A 15,302-nucleotide genomic window follows, 5' to 3' on the forward strand; every position below is an offset into this window, starting at 1 on the left:
CATTCGCTTCGTATTTTGATGATGACTACTCTTCGAATTATAAGTATACCAGTATTTTCATGTTTGGTAATTCATTGGTGTAAATGTTGTTGTAACTCCCTATTTGCGTTTTTGATAACTTCTTATTGTTTATTGTAAACACAGTTTGTTGTTGTGATGCCCTACAACCTACCCACTCATGGCCTTATGCCTAACACTATCGTAAGTAAAAAAAGGGAAAAAAATAGAATAAGAAATTGTCGCGGTGTAAAAAAAAAGAGTGGCAAAAAAAGCTACTATTCGACGCGTCTTTGCATAATTTTCGAGGTTGTATCAATTGATTCACCTTATGTTTGGTCGTTTCCGTTTTTGTTGATTCCTCTGCGAATTTTCCAGCCTGTGGATTATACTTGCGGGTTTTTCTTTTTTTTCTTTTTTTTTCAAATGTTCGCGTATAGAGCGAGACAAAACTAGAATTCGACACGTCTTTGCCATATTTCGAAGTAGATTTTGATTCATTTGATGTTTTTTTATTGACTTCTTTTTACGAAATTTCAGCTTTAGGAATGACACTTGTTCTCGTTCACGTATTTTTGAGAATGTGTGTGCGTGTACACACACACACACACACACACACAACCGACACGTTCTAGCTCCGTAATGTTAGCGTTTGAATTATTCCCTTATTCGTACATTCACGAAGCCCGCAACGGGGCAGAAATAATAATTCGACCATGGACTTCCTTTTTTCTCAGAGTTTCAGACGCCCCCTCTTCCCGAACGCGTCTGGGTGTTTAATGATTGAGGATGAATAGTCTGACTTTTTTAAATATTAAATGTATATGTACTATGTAAGGAGAGATTGGTGCCAATGCGTGGCGTCTGCTACTCTTCTTCTCCATGCATAATGCGCAAGGACGCGTACGAAGAACAAGAAAAAGCGTCCACTCAACAGAAAAGTTAAAAAAACACAAACATTCACACTGAATTGATTTTTTTTTTCTGTTTCTACGTTGTCTTATTTATGTTCTCCTTTTTTTTTTTTTGTCCTTAAAAAATTTCCAGGGAAAATATTGATAGGGTAGACATCGCCGCTAACGCATCCTTCACTGTTCAGTCTGGAGGTTATGTTTGGTTATACTGGTTAGGCTCGAGATGGCGAGGCACTCTAAGCTCCCTCGTTTCGTACTCATGTCAGATTATATCGTCTGCCATATGCCGGGGGCTATGCAAGAAACCCTTTGCGAGTATATGCGCGGTGAAAAGCGCAAGTGTGCGGACACACGAAGGCACCTCCTATCTGTGCAGCTGTGATTAAGTTCCACGTGTACTTCTATAGTAGGCAGTTTCTTTTAATGTTGCCGTTTTTTGGTATGTGTGCATATATGTATTCGATAGCGGACGGCAACCGTCTTTGATCTTATGCTGATAAGCCTATCTTTTACGGCAGTGATGTTACGCTCGATGTCGGTCATGTGTCGTACATAGAAAATTATCATCATCATGAACTGGCACTCGCTCAGTCACTGCCCGAGCACTCTGTACAGATGGTTAATTAACAAGAGAAGCTGAAACGGGCGGCCCCTAATAGTCATGTTTAGTAGAGTATAGCAAAGGGTGGGAAAGAGAGAGGTGAGAGGATAGAAGCCTAGCCAAGCCAGGACAAGCTATAGGTGCCCACCAGTGTTGCTGTGACTATGGTATACTGTGACCCAGACTTGCGCGACTTAGTGCAAGCTGCGCCATTTTTTTAACGATATGTGGCGATATCATTGCTCTTCTTTTGTTGTTTTTGTCTTTTGTGTGTCTTTCTGACACTGGAAGGTGAAGCAGAGAGAGAGAAAATGTCAGTGAGTGAGTGAGCGCACGCGCACTTGTGTGTGTATTTGTGTGCGTGCGCGCGCGCGCGTGTGTGTGTGCGTGTGCGCGTGTCTGTGTGAGTGAGTGAGTGAGTGAGTGAGTGAGTGAGTGAGTGAGTGAGTGAGTGAGTGAGTGAGTGAGTGAGTGAGTGAGTGAGTGAGTGAGTGAGTGAGTGAGTGAGTGAGTGAGTGAGTGAGTGAGTGAGTGAGTGAGTGAGTGAGTGAGTGAGTGAGTGAGTGAGTGAGTGAGTGAGTGAGCGAGCGCGTTTGTGCCCACGTTCAACCACTACACTGATAAACTCTCCTGGCGGGAGGGGGAAGGGGGCAGGTGAAAATTTTTGGAAGGGTGACCCCCCCCCCTCCCTTGAAACACCGCCCCTGAGAAAAAAGCAGGCAGTGTAGCTAACGTACACTGTGTTGTACATAATTACATATAGTAAAACAAAATTGTTCTTGCGAGCCGCTCCCCTCACTGTCGCAGTAAATAATTTATAAGAGCCAGAAGAAACGCTGTCTGCTGATTTCCTGCTTTCCTTATATATATGTATATTTTTTTAATCTTGTCAGCTGTCGCGTCTCACGACGGTGGTATATAGAAATTTCAGAGGCTTAATTAAGAGAGTGCTTCCTCGTCTCGCTTCATTGGCCTTCAATTAATCTCACTTAATTTCCACTTCATTATTTATATCGTCAGCTAAGTGCTCGTCTTCGCGTTTGTATGCATGACAGGAGCTAAGAGAAACGACCTTAATTCGCCTCTGCCCCGATGTCGGCGTCTGGCGAAAAATAGAACATCGCGCTGGCCATGAAAACGATGCTGTACGAAAAAATTGGCCGCGTATCTGCGTGCTTCGCTGCAAATGTCGTCGAAAGACGATAGATATAGTCTCTGCCGGCCGTACTACATGAGTCCTCGTCCTCTATGTTGAATCGTCGCATCTGGCTCATAGCGTCGCATTTGCAGCGCATCCTAAAAAAAAAAAAAAAAAAACACTAGCATTTTCAGCGCAGCCTAAGGAACACGCCACCTAATGCTTACGTATTGACGTTGCGCCTCAGATATGCGTAACATTTGCTTTTTGATCGACAATGTTCACAAGTATGAACGGCGCTACCAGTTCAAAATGGCTGGGCGTTCAGCAAGTGGTTAAACTTTGGCCGGGTGGCTGAATCGGGCGACAGACAGACAGACGGACCAAAATTCCCCGAGAAAGATTATCGTCTTTAAAGGAATGTATAGCGCAAGCGAAGGCGTATGGTGGTGGTGGTGGTGGTGGTGGTGTTGGTGGTGGTGGTGAAACTTTATTGCCCAAAAAAAAAAGGTCCTGAAGGACACTCGGCTAGGTGCCAGGTAAGGCGTATGCCATCAAGATACTTTTTTTTTTCTTCACAGCGGATCTGTTAGGGTCGAGGTTTGCCGTGTGTCGTCGATGGAAAATTATCATCATCATGAGCCGGCACGCCCTGTCTTCGTCCTCTTCTTCATCGCCTTTTTCTTCTGCTTCGATCCCGGAACACGCGCGCCGATTGGTCCGGCGTGGCGATGCAATTAACTCCGATGTTCGAGAGAACGATGTACAGAAAGAGAGGGAGAGAGAAAGAAAGATATAGAAAGAGAGAAATTCTTGCCGAAAAAAAAAATTCTTGGCGTGGCGAGACTCGATCGAGCCCGCGTCCCCACAATCCGAAGGCGTGCGCCGTAACCAATCGGTTATCTAGGCACGCTAGCAGAGCTTAGCGTAGCCTTGTGTGGTATAGTATAGTAGGGGGGGGGGGAGTGTGAAAGGGAAGTGAGGTTGACGTGGATGAAATGAGGAGGAGAGAGAGAGAGAAAGAGCGACACAGAAAGAAAGAGGAAAAAGAGATAAAGAAAGGTAAGGAAGAGATAAAAGGATAGAAAGACAGAGAAAGAAATAGACATAGAGAGAAAAAGATAGAAAGACACAGACTCGAAAGAAAAGAGAGCAAGAATAGTCGTGTATAGTACCATTTTCCAGAAAATGGTGTTATACACCATTTTGGATACACCAGTCTGGAAAATGGTGTTATACACCATTTTCCAGACACGCTCAAGCGCCGCCATCTTGGACTGATAACGTAGTTTTGTGTCCGTATCAAATAAACAAACAGTGCTACGGTGAACTCGCATGCGCGAAAACACTTGGGCCGGTACATTCATCGTTTCATGACCATGATCATTTCATATTACGACATAGAAAACAGGCAGAACAATCGCTTATCAGTCCAAGATGGCGGCGCCCATGAATCGGAAAATAAAATGGAGACAGGTGAAAGGGTAGGAGCTTAGCCAAGCCAGGACCAGGTAGGTGCCCACCAGATTTGCTGTCACCCAGCCATGCGCAATTTAGTGGAAACTGCGCTGTATTTTTTTTTCCTTTTCTTTTTTTGCGTTAGTCGAATACTTCGTGCATTTTTCCTTTTGCGTTTCATGATTTGTAGTTATCGTCTTAAAGAAGGGGAATTGTTCGAGGGGCTCGTTTCTTTGTTAGACACATCTAATGAAACCGTCGGCTCTAGAGCTTCTTCTGCAACCAATGAAATCATTCCTTATCTCATATCTTATGGATTGTAATATCTTGTTGTCGGTGGAAAGGAAAATGATAGGTGTAACCTTAAGAGACAGGAAGAGAGCAGAGTGGGTCAGGGAACAAACGGGGGTTAAGGACATTAGCTGAAATCAAGAAGAAATGGATATGGGCCGGGCACGTAGCACGTCGGCAGGATAACCGGTGGTCATTAAGGGTAATTGACTGGATTCCAAGAGATGGCAAACGCGTGAGGGGGAGACAGAAAATTAGGTGGGTAGATGAGATTAAGAAGTTTGTAGGTATAACGTGGCAGCAGAAAGCACAGGACCGGGTTGATTGGCGGAACATGAGAGAGGCCTTTGCCCTGCAGTGGGCGTAGACAGGCTGATGATGATGATGATGATGATGATCTTGTTGTCAAACATTGGAGACTACTATTTTTTGTACTTAACTCTAGCTTTCCGTACTTGCCTTTATGTTTTTGATAATATACTTTCGTGTTCCATTCCCTCTTCCCGCCCCGTCCTTGCACGTTGCCTCTCTCAAGGTCCGTACTGCTCATACTGCCAGCAGTGGTTGTCGTTGGCAGATATCGGCTAGTGTTGGCTTCCTTTTTTCACTTTTTCTTTTGTTCACTTCTTTGTCCTGTTTTCTTGTTTTTTATGTCCTTTGACTTCTGACAATATTTACGAAAAATACCTTCAAACTTCAGGAAATCGAACCGCTTTTCTTGTTTTCTGGGCGTTGCGTCTTGTGTTGTTTATTTATTTATTTATTTTTTTCATTGTACCTGATAAACATATGTGCGTTATATAATGTGTTAGGTGCTGCCGCTTTACAAGCTCATACCCTAACCCCAAATCGACAGTTTCCACTTCGGGAATTCCTGTTGGGTAGTATTTATACCCAACCTGTGTTTGGTGCATCGAACTAATGAAATGAATTAATGAAAATACATACTCGCTGCATTCACGTAATTAAATTGTCCGGTCTTTCTTCCGTGCAGTGCCATGCGAACCCTGCTGGCCAAGCTGCCGAGGCCCTGGATCGTCGACGAAAAGAAAGACGACGGCTACACCGCGCTTCATCTCGCTGCCCTTAACAACCACGTGGAAGTTGCGGAGCTGCTCATTCATCAGGTGAGTGCCCAACCGATTGCTTACAGTAAGCTGTATGCACCGTAACGGCTATGACAAAATATTTTTACATTCGTTGTACGCTCAAACATCATTATAAAGAAGTTATATTTTACACTAAAATAACTTCGTTATATCCGAAAATTAGTTATAAACATATTTTCCTAACACTGTATGTATTGCAAGACTATTCTTTAATTACTTCGTTATAACCGATATTTCGTTATATCCGTGTTCGTTATATCGAGGTTTTAGTGTATCCGGTTTTGCTGTATCAATGCTTGACTTGTTGTGCAAACAACATGGGTGATGCCATGGCTTCCTGAAAAAAAATTGGGCCGGGTATCGCTATTACAAAACGTCGCATATAACGAAGTATACGAGCTATTGTGTTGAGACTGATAGAGTGTTCCAAATACAGTGAAACCTCGTTTTAGCGAAGTCGCACCCGGCGTGTGAAAATAGCTTTTTACAGCAGCGCTCTTAGGCGAGCCGTTGCCCGGGTTCGCGAAGTAGTAGACAAGAAACTATCATCATCATGCCGGCGCACGCTCGTTTTGTCATCATCTGCTTCTCTCCCCGAACACGAGCACCAGGCGCGCACTCTCGATTCGTCCGGTGTGAGACGCAATAACTCAGATGAGCAAGAGAACGAGTACAGAGAGGGAGAGGAGAGCGAGAGAGAAATGGAAGAAAGAAAGAAATAGAAAGAAACGGACACAAAAAAATACAAAGAAAAAACAAAGTTCAGGACAGAAAGAGAACCAAAGGGAGAAAGAGAGAGAAACAAGGAAAGAGCAAGAAAGAAATTGAGAGAGAGAAAGAGATAGAAAAGAAGAGGAAGCAAGAAATAGAGAGAGAGAGAAAGGGAAGCAATAGAAAAAAAAAGAGAGAAAGAAAGAAATAGAAAGAAAGAGACACCCACTCAAACCCGATCAATACCTAGCCAATACTCGGGATTTACAATGTGATCACGTGAGCACTTCGTGCATCAACATGTGAGTACACGTGTGCCTAGTCAAGCCAGGACCAACTGAGTGCCGGCCAGCTCTGCTCTGCCCCAACCTTGTGCAACTCGGTAAAAGCTGCACGAACCTTTTCTTTTCATATCCTAAATTTGGTATTAACGCGTATTCACAGCACTGCATGTATTTTTAAAATGGTTTGTGCAGCGAGGCAGTTTTTATTATTTTGTTACATATGAATTTGTTGTCGAGATTTGACTTGCCCTTAGTCAGGGGTGGAAGCTCTGCGCCATTTGCGCCGCGCTGCGCCAATGCTCTTCTGCTGCGCCATCCTGCTCCAAAATGCATTATTGCGCCGAAACTGCTCCCAAGCGGTGTTTGGTGCACGGCCTCCTCGATGGGCTCCGGTGCGCCGCCGGAACCGATCACCGAGGGTATAGTTTGGTGCCTTCATGTGCCGCTGTCATCCGTGTCATGGCGCGCCTATGCGAGCTTATATCATGATCACATCACTTGGCGCGCTCTCGTGACGTTGTCGAAGGCGCAAAAAAGCTAGCGGGCCTACAGGAGCTAGCTACAAGAAAGTGAGTTGGTGCGGCCATATTTCGATTGTGACGCCGGCGGCAACGGAGTTTTTTGGCGCGCTACGCGCTCGAGGCGGTTTGTGTCATCGTGGCCTGGGATTGCGAACATGAATAAAAGTAAGTGCGCGCGCGTTGACGCTTCATAATGTCGAAAAGGTTCTATTTGCTGCGAATATTTAATTTGATGGGAGGCCATGAGGATAATGCGAGCAGCTGCCGCGGACGTATACGCGCGACCATTATTTAGAAACTTTGCATTAAGGAAACTGCTGTAGAGCTGAGTGTGTAATATGGATTTTGTGTCGTAAGTCTGCATGAGAAAGAAAAATTTGTTTTATCCGTTTGCGGCCAATGAAGCCACTACCAACCTCGAAACCACTCACAGAGCTTCGGTTTATGTAAGTCGGTTGGACCATTTCCGAAACTCATTTTTTTTTTAGTGAGAGCGTGCCTCTCCATGTGCAGAATTTTTTGCATTGCACACAAGCCCTTAGACCTTATAAATGCAGCATGTAAACACGCTCGTGCAGCGACGACCTTAGTCTCGCCAGTGCGATCGGTCGCGTTGTTCGATTTTGGCTCGTCAGAACCGGCGCTCGGCTCGTGGTCGAGTACGCTGTAGCTCGTATACCATCCGCAGCACATGACATGCCGCTCGCCGCCGTTGCTGTGTGTAGTTTGGTACATGAGGTGGCGAGTGAAGAAATATACAAAAAAGAACAAGATAGACACTTGGAAGCACAGGCGTGCGCAGGGTTCCCCATCAGGGGGGCAAAGGTTCATCGCAGCGCCCCCCCACCCCCCGCCCTACTAAGTCAATGTATGCGTCAGATTTTGCACCGCCCCCCCCCCCTCTTAGGTGACTAGAAGGGTCAATGTACGGGGCAGATTTTGCGCCCCCCCTCTTGGGTGATTAGGGGGGGCGCCCCCCCCCCCCCCCCCCCTGTGCGCACGCCTATGCTTCGAACGTTTATTACTCACAACACGAATGTGAGGTAGTACGAAAACAGAACCACGGGATACAAATTGTGCGCTTGCGACATCTAGTATCATCGCACCTCAAGTACCATATTTGCGTGCATATAACCGACACCAATAATTGACAAACTTTGAAAGGGAACTTGAAGAAAAAGGTGGAAGCGCGAGGCGCAATTTTTGGCGCGATTTGCGCGCGCCGAGGGACGCGCGTGTTTTTTGACGAACGCCTTCGTGAAGTCGTGCCGTTGCGCCCCGAATTGCTTATTTCATGCGCGACTGACGCATGGTTGGAGGGTCACGCGTGTCATTTTGACGAACACCATCTCAAAATCGCGGCGCCGCGTCTTCCTACTCGAAGTAGAAAAGAAAGCACCTCGCGCTGCGCATCGCCTGCTCGTCCGACAAGCGGAATTTAGGGTACAGACGCGTGTTTGTTTGGTTTCTTCCAATGCCTCCAGACGGCGCTGACCTCCGCGCATTTCGAAGGAAATTTTTGAAGCCGGCATGGGCCTTTGACGAAAATGTAGCAACCCGGCAAACGCGGCGCGAAAACGCCGCTGCTGAAAAACGTTCATTACCATGAACGGTTTTCATTTGTCAGTCTAGTCAAGTGTAGCTATTCAAAACATTGCTTATCTCGTTTTCCTGAGTCATTGCTCTATCACAGCTGTGATGTTTTAATGATAACACGTAGCGCGCGCGCGTGTGTGTATATATATATATATATATATATATATATATATATATATATATATATATATATATATATATATATATATATCATTTGTGTTAAGTGTGGTTGGTTCATCAGTGTGAATGTTTTCTAAAATCGTTGGAATGTTTTGACCCTACAATTCTGCTCGAAAACAAACTTGCATTGCTCCAAAACACACATTTTGGTGCTCCAAAGCTGCTCCAAAACAGCATTATTTCTGCTCCCTGAGCTGCTCCAAAACACTAAAGCGCGCTTCCACCCCTGCTTAGTTGAGCACTGAGTTTTCTGCAAAAATTAGTCAAACCGCGATATAACTAGCACGGACATAGTGGTTTATCGTTTATAACGAATTACTGGATATAACAAAGTAAATGTAGAGCTGTTTCACTGCTAATGCGGTGTAACAGGTATGTGTTTGTAACAAATTTTTTATGTAACCAAGCTCTTGTGTGAGATGCAACTTTGTAAAAGCGAGGTTTTGCTGAACTAGCTAGTGTTTATGGAAGCTGCTTGTGTGGTGGTTCTGCCAGCATAAAAATGATGGTTGGTACATTGATGCGCTGCATGTAATAAACTTTCTTTTCAACTTCAAATGGCTTTATAAATATCTAAAGCCATGACCACAAATGTTAGTCGAATTGATGTACTATTAAAAAAACCGGGAGGTCCCACGTGCTCTGGGAATCAATGTAATGCGAAGCAGCCAGCATAGAGCTGCATACATCACCTCGTTTGCCTTAGAGGCAAATGAAGTCATTCATGTGATGACATTTAGTTCACTATATATCGCGTGTTTGTCATGCATGCATATCGCAGATGTCATGCATGCAACTGACATCTCTTTGTGATAGTATTCACACATTAGTCTGGATATTTTTTCATCCTATCACTGTGAACTTATGGAGGACGTTTATTTCATTTTAAATTCAGGGCCATGCCAACATGGATCTGCAGAACGTGAACCTTCAGACACCGCTGCACCTTGCTGTCGAAAGGCAGCATGCCCAGATAGTCAGGGTGAGTGCGCAACACATTCCTAGTGATTGCACGTGCAGTGTTTGTGAAAGTGTTTTGCAGTCTTCATGACAACCGGAGTGCATACCTCCATACTTGATTTAAAATGTAATGTGTGTTTTTTCATGAAACCATCCAATCATAGCGCAGCTCCACAAGACTTAAGCAATGTATAAATTATGTTGTCGAAATGTGCTGCATCATTCGTACTTATTCAATAATGCAATAGCCTTTAACGATAGATCTGTCTGACATTTAGTGATGAAATTTATCCATGCAGCTACGGTGCAACACCACGGTGCTTTATCCACTATTTATGAATACGGGTAAATTACTTTATCCACATCTAGCTGAGCCAGCAATGCTTATTATGTGGCAGAAAACACATTATCTATATTGTTGGCCGACGAGGGGATGTGTTCAATATTTCTGATTAGGAACGCCATAACTGGAAAACCAAACGAAGCAGTAACGTGTCCGTTTGGTTGTATGCTGTTGCTTGAATGAAATTGCTTATATTTGTTGCAACTGTTCTGCTTGCATAACTCATTTGGGTCTCAGTGATACCCCTGGAAATTCAGTACAACTTGACTTGTCACACTTCAGAACACTTTAATTTTAGTTAAGGTTCATTTAAAAGAAGCGCATATTTATGACCCATTTCTTATCATATATGTGGTCACTAATAGATTATTTAGAAGGAGTAATATCTTGCTTAACTACGTTTCAAACAATAGCACATGACTTCTCAGTTTAGTGAACGGTATTTATCCTGAGCCTAGAATAAATAAAAGGTATTGGTAAGTATGGGATCAGAACGAGAAGACACAAGATAAGAATAGACGCAAGCAAGCACAGTCATGCTGTATCATAAATGAACAGATGGTAAATAGTTACAAGCATGTTCATTGTAACTTTTATCTAACACTCCACCATTCGCAGCACCTGGTACGCGAGGGTTGCAACCTGAACATACCAGACAAGGACGGTGACACGCCGCTGCATGAGGCACTGCGTCACCACACGCTGTCGCAGCTGAGACACCTGCAGGACATGCAGGACGTCACCAAGGCCGGGGGAGGACGCTTGAGCACAGCTGCGGGCTCGAGTTCCACTGCTGGAAACCTGGAGGTGAGGATAAGAGAAGCAAGTGTGCGTTGAGTAATGACACTGGCTGGTGGGTCTGTTTTGCACTGCTAAAGTGGGAGGAAAAATTCCAGCCCGCTCCACTTTGCGAAGCTGATGCCCCCCCTTAGTCAGGCTGTTGCCTTTCTATTGCCTATGTGAGGCGGCTTGTTCCTGGGGAGTCTGAGCAGTCTTGGCCATTCTGGAAGAGCGAACTCCTGAAGAACCGACACCCTCCTTTATACTCCACCGAGCCCCGCGTTGACCTTGTTCTCGCAAACAGTTGGGTTCTGACGCACTTTCCGCCAAGCCTTACCCTTGCCCTTGTAGGCACGCCTCTCATTGGTTCGCCCTTTCCACCGAGCCTCGCCCTCGCACGTCTTGGTGCGTCTTCCATTGGTCCTTCCCTTTCCACCAAGCTTCACTCTCGCCCTTCTCGGTAATGCACTGCCTTCCCCCCTTTCTTCTGGGCTTTTGGTATGGCACAGCCCTCCTTCCTTCCTACTGAGCCTCACTCTCGTCACACCGCAAGGCCATGTGACCAGCGTGACACTGGCACCGGCAAAGGGTCAACTAAGAACAGCTTTGCTATTAGAAACTGGAAGGGGAAGGAAATCGTCGGTGTTTGCCACCGCCTAAATAAAGGACTACGTATATTTTCTTTGTTGGTGAGTGGCCATTACACTTATATTAGTCTTTACACCACAGTTTGGGTTACACAAGCGGCTCGGCAGGAACGCTTACGTGTGTCTTGACAGGGCTCGCATAAGCAGGAAGGGGCAGCTGCTGCTTTCCGTGGCTTACATGACTCCTTTGCCATTGCAGCCAAATGCACTGTATGCCTCTACAGGCTTTTAGTCCTCCAGATGCTGTGGGGATGCTTGCACCCCCTGTAAAATTGTTTTTGCCTCATGGTGCCCTTGTGTCCTGTGGCACAGTTAGCGTGGTCACCGCCGTGCAAGGGATGACACTGTTCCCACGGTGGCGCCGCCCTGGTGGCGAGGTTACGCAAGCCCATGAAGAAGAGCATTCACACTATTTTGGGGCTTGGCATTGCTCGTTGATGGTCGCCTTTTGTGGGGAGGTCTATGGGTGCAATTCCACGGCTCATTCCCGCAGACTCCCTTAGTGAGTCAGAACGTCGGCGCACCATATTCGTGTTACCTTGTGTGTTATGTTGGTTTTGTGTGTTGTATTGGCAGTTTAATGTGTTATTTGTCACATTACTATTGTTATTTATAAGATTAGGCTCGCGAGCTTGCCATTGTGTAAAAGGTGCTAATAAAAGCCTATGTGTTCGTTGTACTACAGCGCAGCGTGTACTGTGCCTGTTTGTTTTATGAGCGGATCTCTCTTGATGTCACAATGCAAACTGTGATTGCCATCAATAGCACGACAGTGTCAATGACATTGCTACAGCAGTGCCAACAGTGACTGTGCAGACACACCTGCTGCATCCATGTAATTGCTGTTGCAATGTCCAGATTATTCCAGCATCGCTAATGTCAGAGCCAGGGTCGACAGCAACGTGCCGCTGACACTCACGTGATTGTTCCCTGGTTCAACTGACCCAACCGCTATACCAATGATGTCATACAAGGCGTTTCTGCTTACGTACAATTGTAGAGGCACACAAGGCTCAAAGGACACAAGCATTTGTCAGGGCAGAAGTTTGTGTTTTGTTTTGCTATTGCTGCTGTCCTGAAGTCTCATCTTTCTCTGCCAAAGGGAATCGACAAAGTCAAAAAATATCTGCATCCTGTGGGCTTTGCAAAATTTGTTAGAATAGCGAGTACAGACATTCGAGCGCTGTTGTTTGCCAAGGCATTTCAGTTAAATGACACTGGCTCCTTTTATGCCATGGATTAAAAAGTGTGCTTGTAGGGCATCATTCACACAACCGTCAAACGCTCTGTCGCGTCGTCATCACGTCAAAAAAACATACAGCAGGCGTAACGGATCAGTCTACAAATAGGCAACGGCAGCGGTAACGTTGACAGTAGCACATTTCTGTGCAGTGTTGACTGACTACTGGTTCCATGATTGCCTAAACCTAGAGAAACGAAATCACCATTTTTCATTAAATAAGTTAAATAACTTCTTGTGTGTGTAATGTTTGCATAATCTAAGAATAAACTTAGTAGTACACCACAAACGCAACAGTGATGTTATTGTGACATACCAATTTGAAGAATATTCATCACGTCAGCTTTCATGACAATCGCATATCTGCGTTCGTGATGCTGAATGGTTTTTATGATGCTGTTGTTGCTTTGCAAGAGGCTAGAGTGATGACTGCTTGAAGCTCAGCGATGAAGAAATGTGTGGTTTTGAAACATGTGCAGGCATCGCACTGAGTGAAGACATCTAATTGGTCCATTTTGTAGGGGCAGGGCTCCGTCACTGTGCCAGCGACGGAAACGTACAGCACCACTCTACGTTGTTGTCAACCCATTTTTTGTGGAGAAAACGAGTGGTAAATCCTTTCTCCTGACTAAAAGCAGCGCCGTGATGGTGACGGGACAGAGCATGTGATGGCACTGTGAATGAGGCGTAACTTGTTATTAATGTGATGAACGAATTGTATTAAAAAATCATTTTTGATGGCTTGCAGCTTCTAATGGGCTTGGGTAGCCAGGGTGCGGACAAGAAGTCCAGCGCCTCCATCGCCTGCTTCCTGGTGTCCAACGGAGCAGAGCTCTACATCAAGAACAAAAAGGGACAGGCCCCGTTGGACTTGTGCCCCGACCCGAATCTCTGCAATGCGCTCGTCAAGTGTCGCAAGGACAAGTCAGGGTGGGTGTGCACAGTTTTATTGTTGCCGAGTAAGATTGTGATGGAGACCATTTTTATTGCTCGTGTGTTGCTTTGTGCATGTTCACACAGGAGCAGAAAAAAAAATGTACTGCTACTTGAAGATGGAACTTAATGACACTAATCTGTTTTTCTTAAAATATTTTATAATGTGCTTCTACTGCTTGGTTAATCTAGTCAAATCATTTCCTGTAAATATTCTTAACTTCTATGCCTTTTACCCGCACGGCGGTCTAATGGTTATGGTGCTCGACTGCTGACCCACAGGTCGCGGTATCGAATCCCGGCCGCGGCGGCCGCATTTTCAATGGAGGTGAAAATGCTTGAGACCCGTGTGCTTAGATTTAGGTGCACTTTAAAGAATCCCAGGTGTTCAAAATTTCCGGAGCCTTCCCCTACGGCATCTTTCATAATCATACCGTGGTTTTGGGACGTTAAACCCCAACAATTATTATTATTATCTATGCCTTTTCTTGCTTGTGTTTGCAATTATGATGTCTCCGTGAGCTTAAAAGCCTATATGAGCGAACGGAAGCTAGATTATTAATCTATGACAAACAGTGTTGCAAAGTTTCTTTTACATCTAGCATGGTAAATATTTTGTAATGCCATGTTTCGACGACGTGCTTTTACGGTGTGACCTATGATCACTAAATGTCACAAGATTTGTCGCTGACAACACTAGAAGTGCCTGCACTGCTATCATAAGAACTCACGATTTCTGCATAGGTTGACAAGCTGAGTGTGAATTTAAGTGTGAGTGTGTGTCGTCAAAAGTGAGCGGGCATGATAACCAGTGTGCGCACGACAAAAAAAAAACAATTTATGGATAAGCTAAGTGAGTATCCACTGAATTTACCTACCTATATGGCCATGGGCATCAAATACACAGCCTACTCGCCCTTCAATATTATTACATTTGTGACAGAATTAATCGCTCAGTGTTAGTTTGAAGTGCCATTTTTTGTCAGCTAAATTAATTTTTCGAATGTTGTTCTTACTTGTACTGATTGTAGAAACCAGTCTGCCTTAGTCTTGGTTCAAAATGATAAAGAGTGCTTAACAGCGCAAGCGACAGGAAGGGATAGAAGAGAGCGAACAGAGCGCTGAACTGCCAACAGTTTATTTCTTGCGAAAGTCTTCGCTTTTATACAGTCACCAGTTCCACCAGTCATGCGCGAAACACGATGATATTGCACAAGTACATCACAACGCCAAGCCAAGGAACAACTTTTCTTTATCGGTGAGCACAACAGAAGGGTACTTTTATCATGTTGTACCAACACGCCCAATCCTACTGTCTCTTGGTTCAAAGGCAATACAATGTATTGCCAGAAAAAAAGTAAATATGCTTAATATTTCAAAATTTTTGTGAGATAAATAGTTGTTGCTTAGTGAGTATTGGTGTGCTAGCTGGTTGCACGTGATCGATAAAACAGTAGCACAGATGAAGAGACAATGATTGATGAATAGTAAAACGTAGCCTTACACACAGAATCGCTATTTGTCATTGCCTCTTCTATTGCGCTTCTACGTTATCAATCACATAGTTGCTGTACTGTGCTGTTTGATAATCACGACTAC

General features: G+C 44.7%; 1 protein-coding gene across 2 annotated transcripts in view; it reads left to right on the forward strand.

The window, feature by feature from the left end:
• Positions 1–15,302, forward strand: part of LOC119371680 (E3 ubiquitin-protein ligase MIB1) — a 526,638-nt gene that overhangs the window by 493,350 nt on the left and 17,986 nt on the right. For both annotated transcript variants that reach the window (XM_037642132.2, XM_037642133.2), the window contains exons 13-16: positions 5,394–5,526; positions 9,696–9,782; positions 10,722–10,910; positions 13,519–13,700. In XM_037642132.2, coding sequence (XP_037498060.1) covers positions 5,394–5,526; positions 9,696–9,782; positions 10,722–10,910; positions 13,519–13,700 — 591 coding nt within the window. The remainder of the gene's footprint in view (positions 1–5,393; positions 5,527–9,695; positions 9,783–10,721; positions 10,911–13,518; positions 13,701–15,302) is intronic.

The sequence above is a fragment of the Rhipicephalus sanguineus genome, chromosome 10 (genome assembly GCF_013339695.2).
Source record: "Rhipicephalus sanguineus isolate Rsan-2018 chromosome 10, BIME_Rsan_1.4, whole genome shotgun sequence".
Lineage (NCBI taxonomy): Eukaryota > Metazoa > Arthropoda > Arachnida > Ixodida > Ixodidae > Rhipicephalus > Rhipicephalus sanguineus.